Raw genomic sequence first — 17,849 nt, forward strand, 5'->3', positions numbered from 1 at the left:
ATAGGAAGGTGCATATTCTCCCATATCCTGAACAGGTGTCTACTTACAGCTTGTATGGGTGTTAAATGGTGACAACAAGGGGATCATTTACCCAAGTCAAACTTTTAATTGCATTAGAAAATCATACCTGTGGTGATCAGTAAAAAGAGAAAACATTTATGGGTTTAAAAAAAAAATTATAATATATTTATACTTTTTACAGACACATTAATTCATCTACAAGATTTCAGTATTTTTTTAAGCAATTTTATTAAAAACGTATATATTTGCGCAGTCCACATCAAAGTAACACTGTCCGTAAAAAATGATTGGCACTTTTTTCTTCTCTAGTTTTTCTTTCTTACATTAGAAAATTCCTACAATGCACAAATAAATAATGTACTTAAAATAAGGGGTCGATATTGCAGATGGTCCTTAAGATCAGAGTTCAAGCACTTCAGGATATTATAAGGCTGCAGAATGAGAGGAATATTGCAGATACTGCACAGGATTGAAGACTTCCGTCTCTATTCTTATGCATCTTCCTTAAAGAAAGTGTTGTCCAAGATTAAAAAATAGGTCTGTATTGTTCAGAAACAGCGCCACCCTTGTCAATGGATTACGATTGGTATTACAATTAGGCCTCATACAAACAAAATCTGCAATACCAGACAAGGCCACTGAACATGAGTGGTGCTGCTTGTTAAAATAAACAACCATTTAATAAATCCTGGGCAACGGCTATAGTTATAACACATTTTTATAGATTAGTCCCAGTCTTTGCATGTTATTTTCTTGGTGGTCCAGGGTATGGAGGAGGAGCAGGATATTGCAGAGGCGCTGGGGGAGTTGGAGTATAAGGAGGAGGTAGGTCCATAGAATAATCCATCTCATATTCATAGCTGTAGGGTGGCGGCGAAACTAAAGAGATAGAAAAAAAATGACAATAATAATTATATTATGTTATTTTATTATGAATATTATGAGTATTACTAGGCTGTTTTTCCTTTACCAAAATTCCTTTTAATACAGATCTATCCCTCATAATACAGATATATCCTGCATAATACAGATCTATCCTTATAATACAGATCTATCCCTTATAATACAGACCTATCCCTTATAATACAGATCTATCCCTTATAATACAGATCTATCCCTTATAATACAGATCTATCCCTTATAATACAGATCCATCCCTTATAATACAGTTCTATCCCTTATAATACATATCTATCCCTTATAATATAGATCTATCCCTTATAATACAGATCTATCCTTATAGTACAGTTCTATCCCTTATAATACAGATCTATCCTTATAATACAGTTCTATCCCTTATAATACAGATCTATCCCTTATAATACAGATCTATCCTTATAATACAGATCTATCCCTTATAATACAGATCTATCCCTTATAATACAGATCTATTCCTTATAATACAGATCTATCCTCATAATACAGATCTATCCTTATAATACAGATCTATCCCTTATAATACAGATCTATCCCTTATAATACAGATCTATCCCTTATAATACAGATCTATCCTTATAATACAGATCTATTCCTTATAATACAGACCTATCCCTTATAATACAGACCTATCCCTTATAATACAGACCTATCCCTTATAATACAGATCTATCTTTATAATACAGATATATCCTTATAATACAGATCTATCCCTTATAATACAGATCTATCCCTTATAATACAGATCTATTCCTTATAATACAGACCTATCCCTTATAATACAGATCTATCTTTATAATACAGATCTATCCTTATAATACAGATCTATCCCTTATAATACAGATCTATCCTTATAATACAGATCTATCCTTATAATACAGATCTATCCCTTATAATACAGATCTATCCCTTATAATACAGATCTATCCCTTATAATACAGACCTATCCCTTATAATACAGATATATCCCTTATAATACAGACCTATCCCTTATAATACAGATCTATCTTTATAATACAGATATATCCTTATAATACAGATCTATCCCTTATAATACAGATCTATCCTTATAATACAGATCTATCCTTATAATACAGACCTATCCCTTATAATACAGATCTATCTTTATAATACAGATCTATCCCTTATAATACAGATCTATCCTTATAATACAGATCTATCCCTTATAATACAGGTCTATCCCTTATAATACAGATCTAGCCTTATAATACAGATCTATCCTTATAATACAGATCTATCCCTTATAATACAGATCTAGCCTTATAATACAGATCTATCCCTTATAATACAGATCTATCCTTATAATACAGATCTATCCCTTATAATACAGATCTATCCTTATAATACAGATCTATCCCTTATAATACAGATCTATTCCTTATAATACAGATCTATCCCTTATAATACAGATCTATCCCTTATAATACAGATCTATTCCTTATAATACAGATCTATTCCTTATAATACAGATCTATCCCTTATAATACAGTTCTATCCCTTATAATACAGATCTATCCTTATAATACAGTTCTATCCCTTATAGTACAGATCTATCCCTTATAATACAGGTCTATCCCTTATAATACAGATCTATCCTTATAATACAGTTCTATCCCTTATAATACAGATCTATCCTTATAATACAGATATATCCCTTATAATACAGATCTATCCCTTATAATACAGGTCTATCCCTTATAATACAGATCTATCCCTATAATACAGATCTATCCTTATAATACAGATCTATCCCTTATAATACAGATCTATCCTTATAATACAGATCTATCCTTTATAATGCAGAGAATCGTGTGGCATTCATACATAGATTTGTGGGTGTTTGTGGGATTTGATCTGCAGTAACCCTATTTGGCCACTACGTAGAGTACAGAGCTGTCACCTGTCAGAGCATTGATGTTCCAACTCTTTCCAGCTTTCCCACAGCTGATTGATGCGGGGGCAAGGGGAGTTGACCTCACTGATTAGATATTGATCAATTATAATCCCCCTTCAATGATTTTCACGTGGAATAGTTGAGATTTGATGTGACCTTCATATTTCCCATAATTCTCCCATAAAACTCCAGTCAGTAAAAACTTCCATCCCAATTTATCACCTACTTTTAAGAGCGAAGAAATTTTAATTTGCAATAAATTTTAAATAAAATTTAAAAAGCTGGAAACCTATTGTCAGACATGTTACACTGTTACAATGTGTAACAAACAAGGGAAGTGGAGCCGTACGAGTGTCAAATTATGCGTTAATGTATTATCACCACCCCTGGATTTTTTTAAGAATGAATATCAACTAATGGGTGACGATATTTCGTTCTCAACTGCAATTGTTTTCAGTTTTGAAAATTTTCATAAAAACCAAAAACATTTTCCAAAAAAGCTTTTACGTTTAGCTGAATCAAACGAACAGAGAACCTTGTGCTTTCCCAGTCCATACGAACAGAGCTGATTATCAGTCCCAGAAAATCTTCTATAAGGACAGGTCAGGAGGAAGTATGGCACAGACGTATCCCACTGTATGTCTATACCGTGGGATACATCGCCCGGGAACCCCCGCCCCCTGAATGCGGCGGGCGGGGGGAGGCGGAGTGTACATTGGCAGCAGCCAGCAATTTGCTGCTACCGAAGAATGGGGTGTTCCCCCAGTGATGTCACTGACTGTCACTGATTTGTAAGCGCGTATGTCGGGTGCTTCCCACGAGGAAGTAAGATTAGGGTCAGGAAGTAAGAGTTCTCCTTATGGAGAGTTTGCCAATTAAAGCTGTGGAGACTTATAGTCATTGATGCTCCAGCATGGGATTCTGGGAAATATGCAAATATATTTTCCAAGATGGGAAATGGAAAACAATGGGGTACATTTATTTACCCGTCCCGTTGACGCCGGTGATCCGGAATGTCCGACGAGGATTCAGAGCTGCTGCAATTCACTAAGATCGTGCCTCCAATTTCCTGCATGTGTCACTTCCCCCGCTGAGGTCTGCCGGAATTCACCGGTGCCACAATCCGATCGTGTGTGCAAAAAACCCGGGAATATTTAGGGCAAATTGGAAAAAATCGCGAAATCAGACGCAAATGCGTCCAATGGACCCTTAGTAAATGTGCCCCAATGTCTCCTTTTGCTACCTTGTAAGGCAGCCCCCTTAACACCAAGCATGACATACCTAATAATATGATGTGGGATTAAGCCAAACCAGTCTATGTATTCTAGAAGGATCAGATTCCTAACTGTAGACAGAACTGTTTCAACCTGGTTGTGTCTCTCCAGTACAGTATACAGTACAGTATGGTTTGGCTAAGTGAGAGGCTTGTGACTAGGGTCAGGAAGTAAGAGTTCTCCTTCGACCACCGATCTGGCAAAATATCCGGGTATCGCTGGTATCTCACTTAATAATATACATTTCATGTTTCCACATATTTGTTGGCACCTTACCTGAGTAGGAACTGATGGCATTGATATGTGTTGCCCTAATCACACCCACGCGGGTCCCCCGGCTGCTCTTCATACACATGCAGATACATATAGCAATTCCTGCTATCACTCCCATGATGAAGACAATTCCAAAGACTATTCCAGCTATCGCTGTGCCCCTGCAATAAGAAATATAGCATTGTGTTACATAATGATAACCAAATACAGCTCTATGATATGTAGTGATGCCGTATGGCAGCAAAATATCGTTCTCCTATTAGCCAAAACAACATATTATGGTGTACAATGTGCAGCATAATGGGGCAGATTTACTTACCCGGCCCAGTCGCGATCCAGCAGCGCGTTCTCCGACACTGATTCGGGTTCTGCCGGGATTCACTAAGGTCGTGCGCCCGTTGTCCACTAGGTGTCGCTGCTGCGCTGAAGTCCGTCGGAGTTCACCTCCTCCGTTTCGGTGTATGTGAGTGCTATTCTTGCGACACAAATTTTTTTTTAAATTCCGCGGTTTTTACGAATCCATTGGGTTTTCCAGCGGCCACGCCCCCCCCCCCCCATTTCTGTCGCGTGAAAGCCAGCGCCGATGAGCCACAATCCGATCGCGTGCGCCAAAATCCCGGGGCAATTTGGTGCAAATCGAAAAAATTTGGGAAACCCGACGAAAATTTGCGATTCAGACCCTTAGTAAATGAGCCCCATTATGTATATACAGGCAGTTCTCGGGTTACGTACAAGATAGGTTCTGTAGGTTTGTTCTTAAGTTGAGTTTGTATGTAAGTCGGAACTGTAGATTTTATAATTGTAGCCCCAGCCAAATTCTTTTGGGTCTCTGTGACAATAGGATTTTAAAAATGTTAGATTGTCTTAAGAACCAGGATTAACAATCAAGTTTAATTACAGACACCTGTGATAACTGTTATAGTTGTTTATTGTAGCGTAAGAACATAGTACAGTAATTTACAAATATCCTGAGGTCTGTTTGTAACTAGGGGTCGTCTGTTAGTCAGGTGTTCTTAATTAGGGGGCCGCCTGTAATGGGGCACATCCTCCATTCTTTAGTGTATCAAGTTGGATGCTGGGGCCCCCTGACACTGCGGGCCCCATAGCAGCTGCTATGGCTGCTTCTCCTGTAGTTACTCCCCTAATGTCACCACTGTAATATCTCCTATATCTCCCCCAGAATGACTCTCATGTAGGTTCAGTAAGTACAATCCAAGAATTGAGCTATTTATACGTTGATGAGAACAGCGGCCTAATATCATGAGAAACAGAGGGAAGTAGACATCTTCTGAATGTTGCCCGTGGGCTACAGACATCTTAATCCAGTGATAATTACTGATGGTATACGCCGGCATTTTGCTGGTGCCAGCATTATTGTAATTCTTATTGTGCTAAAACAGACGCTTCTTGTCACTCTGCACGGAAAAGTCGATTTGAGGCTGTTATAAATTGTCGCTGCCATTAGTCTGGAAAGATTAAGTAAACTTATATTCTACTGGGAACAGAAGACTTCTTCTTAGAGGGGTAGTTACATCATAGCATCTTTATGAGTAGTGGGGGTACGGATTACCCCAAGTGCAGGTGGTAGGACCCCACTTGATTATACAAGTTGTGTCTCACAATTAGATTACATTTGGTTTCTGCTATACAATGGTCCAGTCTGCTATACAATGGTCCACTCTGTTATACCCCTGGTCCACTCTGCTATACCCCTTGTCCAGTCTGCTATACCCCTGGTCCACTCTGTTATAACCCTGGTCCACTCTGTTATAACCCTGGTCCACTCTGCTCAACCCCTGGTCCACTCTGCTCTACCCCTGGTCCAGTCTGCTATACCCCTGGTCCACTCTGTTATAACCCTGGTCCACTCTGTTATAACCCTGGTCCACTCTGTTATAACCCTGGTCCACTCTGTTATAACCCTGGTCCACTCTGCTCTACCCCTGGTCCAGTCTGCTATACCCCTGGTCCACTCTGTTATACCCCTGGTCCGCTCTGCTATACCCCTGGTCCACTCTGCTATACCCCTGGTCCACTATGCTACACTCCTCCTTGTCCACTTTGCTATAACTCTGGTCCACTCTGTTATACCCCTGGTCTGCTCTGCTATACCCCTGGTCCACTCTGCTATACCCCTGGTCCACTCTGCTATACCCCTGGTCCACTCTGCTATACCCCTGGTCCACTCTGTTATACCCCTGGTCCACTCTGCTATACCCCTGGTCCACTCTGCTATACCCCTGGTCTGCTCTGCTATACCCCTGGTCTGCTCTGCTATACCCCTGGTCTGCTCTGCTATACCCCTGGTCCACTCTGCTATACCCCTGGTCCACTCTGCTATACCCCTGGTCCACTCTGCTATACCCCTGGTCCACTCTGCTATACCCCTGGTCCACTCTGTTATACCCCTGGTCCACTCTGTTATTCCCCTGGTCCACTCTGCTATACCCCTGGTCCACTCTGCTATACCCCTGGTCCACTATGCTACACTCCTCCTTGTCCACTTTGCTATAACTCTGGTCCACTCTGTTATATCCCTGGTCCAGTCTACTATACCCTTGGATCCACTCTGCTACACTGCTAGTCCACTCTGCTATACCCCTGTTCTGCTCTGCTATACCCCTAGTCCACTTTGCTATAACCCTGGTCCACTCTGTTATAACCCTGGTCCACTCTGCTATACCCCTGGTCCGCTCTGCTATACCCCTGGTCCACTCTGCTATACCCCTGGTCCACTATGCTACACTCCTCCTTGTCCACTTTGCTATAACTCTGGTCCACTCTGTTATACCCCTGGTCTGCTCTGCTATACCCCTGGTCCACTCTGCTATACCCCTGGTCCACTCTGCTATACCCCTGGTCTGCTCTGCTATACCCCTGGTCCACTCTGCTATACCCCTGGTCCACTCTGCTATACCCCTGGTCCACTCTGTTATACCCCTGGTCCACTCTGTTATACCCCTGGTCCACTCTGCTATACCCCTGGTCCACTCTGCTATACCCCTGGTCCACTCTGCTATACCCCTGGTCCACTCTGTTATACCCCTGGTCCACTATGCTACACTCCTCCTTGTCCACTTTGCTATAACTCTGGTCCACTCTGTTATATCCCTGGTCCAGTCTACTATACCCTTGGATCCACTCTGCTACACTGCTAGTCCACTCTGCTATACCCCTGGTCTGCTCTGCTATACCCCTAGTCCACTTTGCTATACTCCTGGTCTGCTCTGCTATACCCCTAGCCTGCTCTGCAATACCCCTGGTCCACTCTGCTATACTCCTGGTTTGCTCTGCTATACCCCTGGTCCACTCTGCTACAACCCTAGTCCACTATCCTAAACCTCTGGTCCACTCTGCTATACCCCTAGTCCGCTCTGCTATTCCCCTAGTCTGCTCTGCTATTCCCCTAGTCTGCTCTGCTATTCCCCTAGTCTGCTCTGCTATTCCCCTAGTCTGCTCTGCTATTCCCCTAGTCTGCTCTGCTATACCCCTATTCCACTCTGCTATTCCCCTAGTCTGCTCTGCTATACTCCTGGTCCACTCTGCTATACTCCTGGTCCACTCTGCTATACCCCTAGTCTGCTCTGCTATACCCCTAGTCTGCTCTGCTATTCCCCTAGTCTGCTCTGCTATTCCCCTAGTCTGCTCTGCTATTCCCCTAGTCTGCTCTGCTATACCCCTATTCCACTCTGCTATTCCCCTAGTCTGCTCTGCTATACTCCTGGTCCACTCTGCTATACTCCTGGTCCACTCTGCTATACCCCTAGTCTGCTCTGCTATACCCCTGGTCCACTCTGCTAGACTCCTGGCCCACTGTGCTATACTCCTGTGCTATACTACTGGTGCACTCTGCACACAATTAAAACATTATAATATAATAAGTAACCACACAAGAAAATCCTTGCTGGGTGGAAAATTGGTCACAGCTTTTACACAGTAAACCCGTGAATATGACAGTATAAAGCACTTGAATGAGTTTATCAGAAATAACCAGCTTGGTCGCTGTATAGACTCCCAGCTGGCAAGTCGGCCAGCCGAACAGTTCAGTCTCCAACATTCTCTTTCCCCAGCTTTGACTTGATAAAATACAAATCATTAAAATAATATCATAGAAAATATTATATGAACAGACAAAAGGGGAGTGAGGGCGGTACAGCTTGAGTGCTGCGGTAAAGAGAGGCAGGAGAACGAAAGTTAAATCCTTAAATCCCCCTTGCATGCCACAGGAGTGGGGGAACGTGATGAGGTCGTAAGAGGGGAGGGGCAATTTGGACCCTATGCACCTGTCCACTCCCCTTATTAAAGTGGCACACAGACCCGCTTCCAATTAACCCAATTAAATTCAAATTGCACCCATACTTGTTTTCACCTATAGCATAATGTATGTACAGGGAAGGTACTGAACTCTATGCATTTCCATATTTAGAATTCTAATATCATTAATTATCATTGTCAGATCTAATGACTAAGGTTAAATATTACAGATTGTGGGTGAAGATAATGGTACATGACTGTATCTGCATCATCAATGAGATGTGAGTGTGTGATTCCGGGTAAAGCAGATGGAGTATGAGCTCTCTGCAGTGAGGTACATAGACACATGGTAGTCATTAATTAGCGCCGCGCTCCCTGCTGCGAATCCTTGTGTTCTCAGGCAAACGACACAGAACAGGACTTCCTTTCTATAAACCACTAATTAAAGGTGTGGCGGACCACCGGCGTGTCCTGAAAAGCACACCAAGCTGTTCTCTTTTTTTTCGGGGACAGAAGGTTATGAACGGATCAGTTTTATAGAATTAAGGTAATGACGTTAAAGGACACCTGTCATCAGGTCTGTGTCACTAGTCCTGTCACCTCTTCCTGTTGGAGCAGCTCACAAGGATCCCATCCCAGCCTTTATCTAGTTATTTCATACATTATTCATTGTAAAATCATCTATTCTTTATCATGTAAATGAGGCTGGTCACATGGTCAGAGGCAGTGATGTCACCCCTGTTCCCCCTCCCCTCTCCTCCCCCTGCTCATGTCTGTGTGTAATGTATAGTAAAGTATTGATAGTGTGTGTGCTGCATCTGCTGACATGCTGCATCCTCCTAATATACAGGTGAGAGACACAGACATCAGCTACACATGAATCTGACATGTTCTGCTGTAACATGGCTGCCTGGAGCTGCTGTATCTCTCCTATACACACACACATGCACACACAGGCTGCAGGGGGCGTGGCCACCAGCACCAGGAAGCACATCATTATACAGCCTCACATCATTACACAGGCTGTCAGTCAAGCACTGGGGGTGTGGCTGTGCCTCCCACTCATGAATAGAGTGGACAGCTTGAATATGCTAATGCTTCATTGGGCATTTCACAGGTCATTTGCATACAGCTTTAGGACCTCATTGCTTAGGTTTACAGGCATGTAGAGGGACAATGAAGAGATAGAGGCAATGCTCTCTAATGGCAGTTTATGAAAATATATTTTGTTTAGGGGGGTTATTTTGCATGACGGGTTCTCTTTAAGTATCTTTGTCTGGGTCCAGGAGTGCCGGTATGGAAGTGAGGGAGGAGTGAGAAGCCTAATCCAAGGCCAAGAGGATTTTGCATTGAATGATTTGGTCAATCACTTTACTTTCCATCAAATTCTATAGTGTTTTGTTCTATACATTTAGTTTATTAGTACTGTATTTGCATAGACTAGTAGAAAGGTTTCATGAACAATAAGAGACATTGCTGACTATGTATCTCTAGTTCTCAGAGAAGCCACAGCTATAATACAGATTGTTTTGCAGAAGAAGAGCAGACAGCCTGACCTTTAGAGTGACAGCTGCTGTCTGGAAAGTTGTTTACACTTTAGAAACTTGCTGCCATAGAATATTATGGGGACTCAATGTAAGTCTATGGCAGAATGCTTTGTCATTGTTTTTGTGTTAAAATGTAACCAGTCCTCTCTTGGTAGATGGTATATAAGGAGGATAGTCCCGGTCTTTAGCAGTTAGGGTACAGAGCTTGAAGGAGATGACTGCCAGTCTACCAGAGCAACCAGAAGAAGAAGCTGAGATGAGGATACTCTGCCATAGACCCTGAGCTCCAAGCCTGTGACCAGGATACCAGCCTTCTGAGAAAGAGAGGGACAGAGAGCCCAGACCTTCCCTCAGCATTAACCCTTCTTCTGCCAGGGAGGAGATTGGAGAGGTCAGCCCCATGAGTTGATTGTACTGCTTTGTACCAGAATTTCTTCAGTAAAGAAGGAAACTGTTCACTGCAGACTATCTGACTATTGGACTTCACCTTACCCCTTACCATCCCTTCCGGAGAGCAGCAACACACCTTGGGTGACACCTTGACCGTGCCTGGTGGATCCAGCATAGCTTAGAGGCCCTCTAACCTAAACAGGACCTAGCAGGTCTATTTGGGACCCTAAACCAAGTACAGGTCCTAATAGGGTTCCAAATCTACCTTTTTAAAGTCTGCACATGGAGAAAACTGAAAAAAAACTAGATTATTATTTTTTATTTATATATTTATTATTAATTATTTATTTATAAGTATTTTTTCTGAATGAGAAGGTTTTTTAGTTTTGGATTATTGGAGATTGCATCTAGAGGAAGGTTGAAGTGTGTGACTTGGTTTTGGATCCTTCTGGTTCTAAATAGACATGTGAATGTTATCTCCTCATCTCAGTTGAATGACTGATGTGTGATGTAATGTCCGTGTGGTGTCAGCCGGGGTTCTCCCACAATTGTACCGTCACACATAGGGGGGACTATGAAGTCACAACCTAGTGTAGGTCCTAAATGTAAACTACAATCATGAATATACAGGCGGTCCCCTACTTAAGAACACCTGACTTACATACGACCCCTAGTTACAAACGGACCTCTGGATATTGGTAATTTATTGTACTTTAGCCCCAGGCTACAATATTCAGCTACTGTATAACAGTTATCACAAGTGTCTGTAATGAAGCTTTATTGTTAATCCTGATTCTTATGACAACCCAACATTTTTAAAATCCAATTGTCACAGAGACCAAAAAAATTCTGTCTGGGGTTACAATTATAAAGTACACAGTTCCGACTTACATACAAATTCAGCTTAAGAACAAACCTACAGAATCTTGTATGTAACCCGGGGACTGCCTGTACTCTATATTGTCCAGACACCCATTCTACAAAATAATTGGGAAGTGAAAAAGGTAAAATGACAAAATAAAATATATAAAACCACACAAAAAAAACATGCATAAAAATCATGTAATACTTATAACATAGCACTCAGTTTGTAGTATTAAAGACTGTGCTGAATTTTTCCCAAGCTTTACATAGTGCATGATATATTTCGGCTCCCTGGACTATTTTTCTGGCACAAAATTATAGTCATTTGCTGCAATTTTGTGTAAACAAAATTATGATGTGCTGCAGGAAACAACTCAGACCTCGCTGTAAGTCGTTGCTTACCTGACCTCTGTACTCTATCATTAATTCTCAGCCCAAAAACTAAGCCCTGATAAATAAGAGTCATCTACACACTTTACTTTGTCAACACAACAAGAAACCTGGAATAAAGCGGCATTCCGGATGCTTCCGCTAGTGGTGCAAATGTATCAACTTCAGACTCATTTGGAATAAAGTATAAATTGTGGTGGATTATCTGGATTATATAATGGATTATCTGGATAATCCCAATTGTATCTTAATAGCAGATATAATGGTAACTTCTGTATTAATTATCGGCCCTGGAGAGCTGGAGAGCAACTTTTTGTATGTATAGCCTCCTGTATTAGAGGAGCCAATGAATTTTGGACATTTGTGGAGATTCGAATACTTCTCCTATGCAAACTCAGCATTTATTACTTTATTTTACATTTATTTTGCATCTTTATTATCTTGCATTAATCTATAGGGGCTCATTTACTAAGGGTCCGTGGACCGCACAAACGCTGGATATTCCGACGATTACCATTTTGCACCGCATTTAAAAGGGGATTTTGGCGCCGGCTTTCATGCAACACAAATCGGGGGGGGGGGGGGGGGCAGGTCATCGGACGATCCGACGAATTCGGACTTTGCACGGGATTTCACATTTGAAATTGTTGCGCAAGCCATGCACGAACATGCACCAGGAAGAAGAAAGTGAAATCCGGCGGACCTGAGCGGTTAGCAAGACATGCAGGATATCAGGCGCAGGATCTACGTGGATCGTGGCACAGTACATCATCGACGGAGAGTCCGGATCAGGGATTGAGACTTGGACGGGTAAGTAAATGTGCCCCATAGTGTTATGTACATTCTGTTTATTTTTACTGTATCTGTATAGACTAGTAGAAAGAAATTGTTTTGCAGAACAAAAACAGACTTGTTTACCAGACAAGCAGACAGCCTGACCTTTAAAATGACAGGTGCTGTCTGGAAAGTTGTTTACACTTTAGAAACTTGCTGCTATAGAATTTGGGATCTCAATGTAAGTCTATTGGAGAACGCTTTGTCATTGTTTTTGTGCTGAAATGTAACCTGGTAGAAGGTATATAAGGAGGATAGTCCCAGTCTTTAGTGTCTGCAGTTAGAGAACAGAGCTTGGAGAAGACTGTCAGTCAACCTGAACAACCAGAAGAGGAAGCTGAGACTAGGATACTCTGCAATAGACCCTGGGCTCTTGTGACAAGGGTACCAGACTTCTGAGACAGAGAGGGACAGATAGCCCAGGGCTATCCTCAGCATTAACCCTTCTGCTGCCAGGAAGGAGATTGGAGATGTCAAACCTTTGAGTTGCTTGTATTGCTTTGTAACTGAATTTCACCAGTAAAGAAGGAAACTGTTCACTGTGGACCCTGTGGACTTATTTCCCATTAGAGTGCACCTCGTTTTACCATCCCTAACAGAGAGCAGAGACATGTGATGACACCTCGTTGGATGCTGATCTTGTAGTTAGTAGCAGCAGGACTGTGAGAAATGCATTTATATTCCTGGATTTTGAGCCCTGTGGCGCACTGGTGTGTGAGATCTTTTCCCTGAACACAGCAGAGCCCCTGTGCGGTGATCTCACACCTCAGTGCACCAAATTGAAGTTGTGTGTTCATCGCATGACCATTATATATTTTTATAACAAGACAGCAAGCAACAAACCTGAAAAATATGATTAATTACAGAAAGTATATTATAAAAAACCATATAACTTAATTCAAATCCATCATGATAAACCAGGGACATTAGGCACCGGGACTGTGGTATCTTCTTATATTTATTATCCATGGCCTCCTTCCTTCTAAAATCAACTTTTTAAATCATTCTAATATACCAGAAGGGCTCTAAGCGGCTCTCCCTTTGTGCTCTAACTTCATAGGCTGTTACACTGTGCAAGGACACTTCCCCCTGCCCAAAGGAACTGGGGAAGGGGGAGGTAGTGTAACAGCCTGTGAAGTCAGAGCAAGAAGGGGCTCGGTTAACATCCCCAGAGCCCATTTGGCTAATTAGCATAATTTTAAAAGTTGATTTTAGAAGGAATGAGGCCATGGATAACAAATATAAGAAGATTACCACAGTCCCGGTGCCTGGATCTATGAGTAATGTCCCTGGTTTATCAGGATGGATTTTGATGTTAGATTTCCCTTCAGTGTCTGTGTGCCATCTCCCCCAGCCTCTCGCTCTCGTCTCCTATTCCTGCGCTGCTATCGTTTCTTTATCCTCATTTCAACCTCTCTTCACAATCCGGCCCAAGTGTTAGAATAGTTGCCTAGGAAGCTGTGGGGAGGCTATACATACAGCCTAGCGGGACTTCATGCGCTCTAACGTAGCGGGGCTTGTAAAAATAGCATATGGCTGGCGCGATTGATAAATGACAGTGCAGTTTAAAGCGAATGCAAATATCAATACATCTGCTGGAAGAAGATGGTTTCTGCCTCCGCACATCTCAGGAGTGTAGAGATTGTCTATAGCGGGCAAAGAAAATGTATCAACACAATAGAGAGAAGGTTATTTCATCTGGGGACAGCTTTGTCTTCAGGGCAGAATGAAGGCAAGAAAAAAAAATACTTAAAAAAACCCATAACATACCACATGCATACGGCCCCTTTAGGACAGGGGGCCCTGGGAACATGCCCAGTTTTCCGCTCCCTAACGCCGGCCCCAGCGGGCAAGGGGGGTTGAAGCTTAGAGCTTTGATCATTATCAAACAACTTAGTCACCTTTCACTTTCATATCATTATCAAATACCATAGTTAGTTTTTTTTTTCTGCTCTTCATCACTCATTATCATTATGGATTTATTGTTTGCCAATGTCCATAGTGAATTCATAAATCATTATTGTCAAATATCATCTTTCATCATTTTGTCATTATCCATGACCATAATGAGTTTCACTGCACCCTCCACCACATGTCACCACCAGCAGTGATATTATTAGCCGATGTTTGTATTAATTTTATAATTTTCATATCTCATTGTCAACCTTTATCCTTGTGTTAATATCAAATATTGTGATTTGTATAACTTCTCACCCCCTTCATTGTTTATATCGTAAGCCAATGTCAAATATCATTATCATCTTTCGTCATTAGGGCCTTTACCAGTATCCCCCCCCCCCCCTTGTTGCCATCACCGTTTCCCGAACTGTTGTTTTGATGAAGGATTAAGCATCTTGTTCAGTACGTAAAGGGTTACCATATAATATTTTGCGCCTTACAGTCCAATCTCATTACATCTGCAAGAAAATGACTGCATCTCCTGCCCACAGAGAACGCACTGCAATTACAGCATAGCCCCAAGGGCAATTTCATTCCAGATTTCATATCATAGGGTAGACACATGAAGGAGTATGTGTGATCTCAGGGGGGCAGGTAGCAGGGGGAGGGGGACAACAGATCTCAGCTGTGATTGCTAGGGATACATTATCAGGTGCAGGTCTTAGAATGACCTATGGAGCAAGACGTTCACATGGGAAAGTGAGTAAATAAAACCAAGGTCCACAATACAGTGTACAGATCGGTGCTGGTTCGACTACACTGTAGCTCCAAGGTTAAAGGGGTTGTCCAAAAGACCTCCCCAATTAGATGAGTAGTAAATGTTGGAGGAAATTATAACCCATATGATATGGATCCTCTATGCCACAGAATAGATTCCACTGCCGAGTAGAGTTGATCGGACCAGAGCGGCAAAGTTCATTAAAAGTGTAGGGTCCGGTTTCTGCTCAAACCCACTGGAGAAAAAGTCGCCAGAGGCATTTCAATTGTGTGGGAACAGCGATCCACCACATCGTTGCTTCCTGAGGACGTCAACAGCAGTGACGATCTTCCCCAAAATGGCAGCTCAAATCATTGCCGGCAGGTAAGTTCTGGCGCACATCCAACCATGGGTAATTTGAATGCCGCTGGTGACTTTGCATTCAAACTGCATTTAAACACTTAACCCCCCAATCGCGGGTGCTACTGGTTTGGGTCCAGGTTCTTTACCTTAACCTGAACAACTTTAAAAAATTTCCATGGGTCTGCTTATCCCTACTTCTGAGTATCAAAGCGACTGCCGGGTATTTACCCTGTAACTCATTGCTGGTACGTCTGAACTAGCAAGTCACTTCTTCTTGGACCAGTCTCCATTTGGTGATAGCCGACCCAAGTGGCTCGAAAAGGGCAAACAAGGACCTGGTCAGTGGGCAAGCCAAAGTTTGGACAGGAGAAGTTCATGTAGAGCTGTACAGCAGCTAGAGGTCCTGACAGGTGGCAGAAATTCAATATGGTAATCCGCCAGAGGTAATAATAAGGCGAGTCGAATGACACAAGCTAGGGCAGGACGCTGGAGATGTTCCTATACATTTCCCAAGCAAAGTTATGTCTTCTGATTCCCCTAATGATAAACTTTACCTATTGGTGTGTTATGACACTTTTCTGTCCAACTCTTGATTTAATTTCTTCCCCAGTGGCTAAACCATACGGGGGGGAATTAGCCCAAGAGAATGAGCCCCACATCACACCAAGGGGTGGACAGAAAGGATGTGAGTTTTCAGCGCTCTCCTCCCTGATTTCCTGCAGGTCCAATGTAATTTCATCCCATCACTGTAGGGCTCCAATGTTTATAGAGAAATCTTCTCCTGTTCCCAAGTGAGAAGGTGCCTTGAATAGGTTGGGAAAGCTACACAGCAATAGATTGGGGGTCATTTACTAAGGGCCCGAATAGCGTTTTTATGTCGTTTTACCCGAATATTACAGTTTTGCGCCGATTTTCCCTGAATTGCCCCGGGATTGTGGCGCACGCGATCGGATTGTGGCGCAACGGAAATCGGGGGCTTGGCCGTCGGAAAACCCGTCAAATTCTGAGAAACCGCCGTATTTTTTTAAAAAAAAAATTTGCCGCTGGACACGCGCTTACCTGCACCCGGCCTGGCTTGGTGTACTTCAGTGCAGTCCGACGAACTTCAGCGCAGCAACGACACCTGGTGGACGTCGGAGGAACTACCTTAGTGAATCGCCGGAAGACCCGAATCCAGAATACGCGCCGCTGGATCGCAAATGGACCGGGTAAGTAAATCTGCCCCATTGGCTCTACAAGGCTCTAGGCAGTGTAACGCTTCTGTACCTAGAATCTGGTGGTCACCTGGCATCTTGCAGTAGTAGGAAGAATCTGGTAGCCATCACGGGGAAAAATGGCCAGTGATGGACCCGCTACTGCAACCAGTGTAACGTACATGGCATATTGTGGATGGGATTTTGGTAAGACTTTATTTTTGAAGATCTCCTTTAAACCTTGGGCACCTTCTTTCTTGACAATTTTGAAAATGTTAGCAAATTTTAGGGCTTCAAATTATGAAAGTGTAAGTTTTTGGGTCCTTATGGGGGTTATCAAGGCCGGATTAAGGGTACCATGGGCCCTGGCCCTACATATGGTACTAGAATCAAGCTTCTTGTGTAATGGAGGGTGTGTCCATTCTCCCTGCTTTAAATATGCAGTTTTAGGAACCTTGGAGGACCTTTAAAGGTCTTGAGATGGCTCTTGAGTGCATGTTTTTTGAGAGCTGAAATAGATGTTTGAAGATTTCATGGGTGAAGGTCCTTGTCAGTATGAAATTTGGTGGTGGTTTAGGTGACCATTGGCCCCCCTAGAAGGCTTGATCTGGGCTACCGCCAAAACTGCCTACATTATAACCCACTAATGGTGGCTATACCCCACGTCAAGGACATGGCAGCAAACCCAATAATTGTGAGATATTCTACATGGATGATGACGGTGTCTACACTATCATTCTACCCTGGTGTAATGCTCTGCAGCACTGCCGCATCATTTTTATACCATACTATTTATGTAATATAAGACTGAAGTGAATTTACATATCCCCTCTTATATATATCCCCGTAAAATCATAATTACCTTCGGAAAATTTGATTCTCTCTGCAAGTAAAAAAATCTGAAAGCTACAAATAAAGGTCTGATCATAAACTTTATAT

General features: G+C 42.4%; 1 protein-coding gene across 1 annotated transcript in view; it reads right to left on the bottom strand.

Annotated features, from left to right (window-relative positions):
- Positions 1 to 262: 262 nt before the first annotated feature.
- CYYR1 (cysteine and tyrosine rich 1) overlaps positions 263 to 17,849 on the bottom strand; it is a 53,181-nt gene continuing 35,594 nt past the window's right edge. Inside the window, exons 3-4 of the mRNA XM_072133218.1 lie at positions 4,423 to 4,580; positions 263 to 900 (exon numbers count right to left, since the gene is read on the bottom strand). Of these exons, the coding sequence (XP_071989319.1) occupies positions 767 to 900; positions 4,423 to 4,580 (292 nt within the window). The 3' untranslated portion in view covers positions 263 to 766. The remainder of the gene's footprint in view (positions 901 to 4,422; positions 4,581 to 17,849) is intronic.

This window comes from Engystomops pustulosus, chromosome 2 (genome assembly GCF_040894005.1).
Source record: "Engystomops pustulosus chromosome 2, aEngPut4.maternal, whole genome shotgun sequence".
NCBI classification, from domain to species: domain Eukaryota; kingdom Metazoa; phylum Chordata; class Amphibia; order Anura; family Leptodactylidae; genus Engystomops; species Engystomops pustulosus.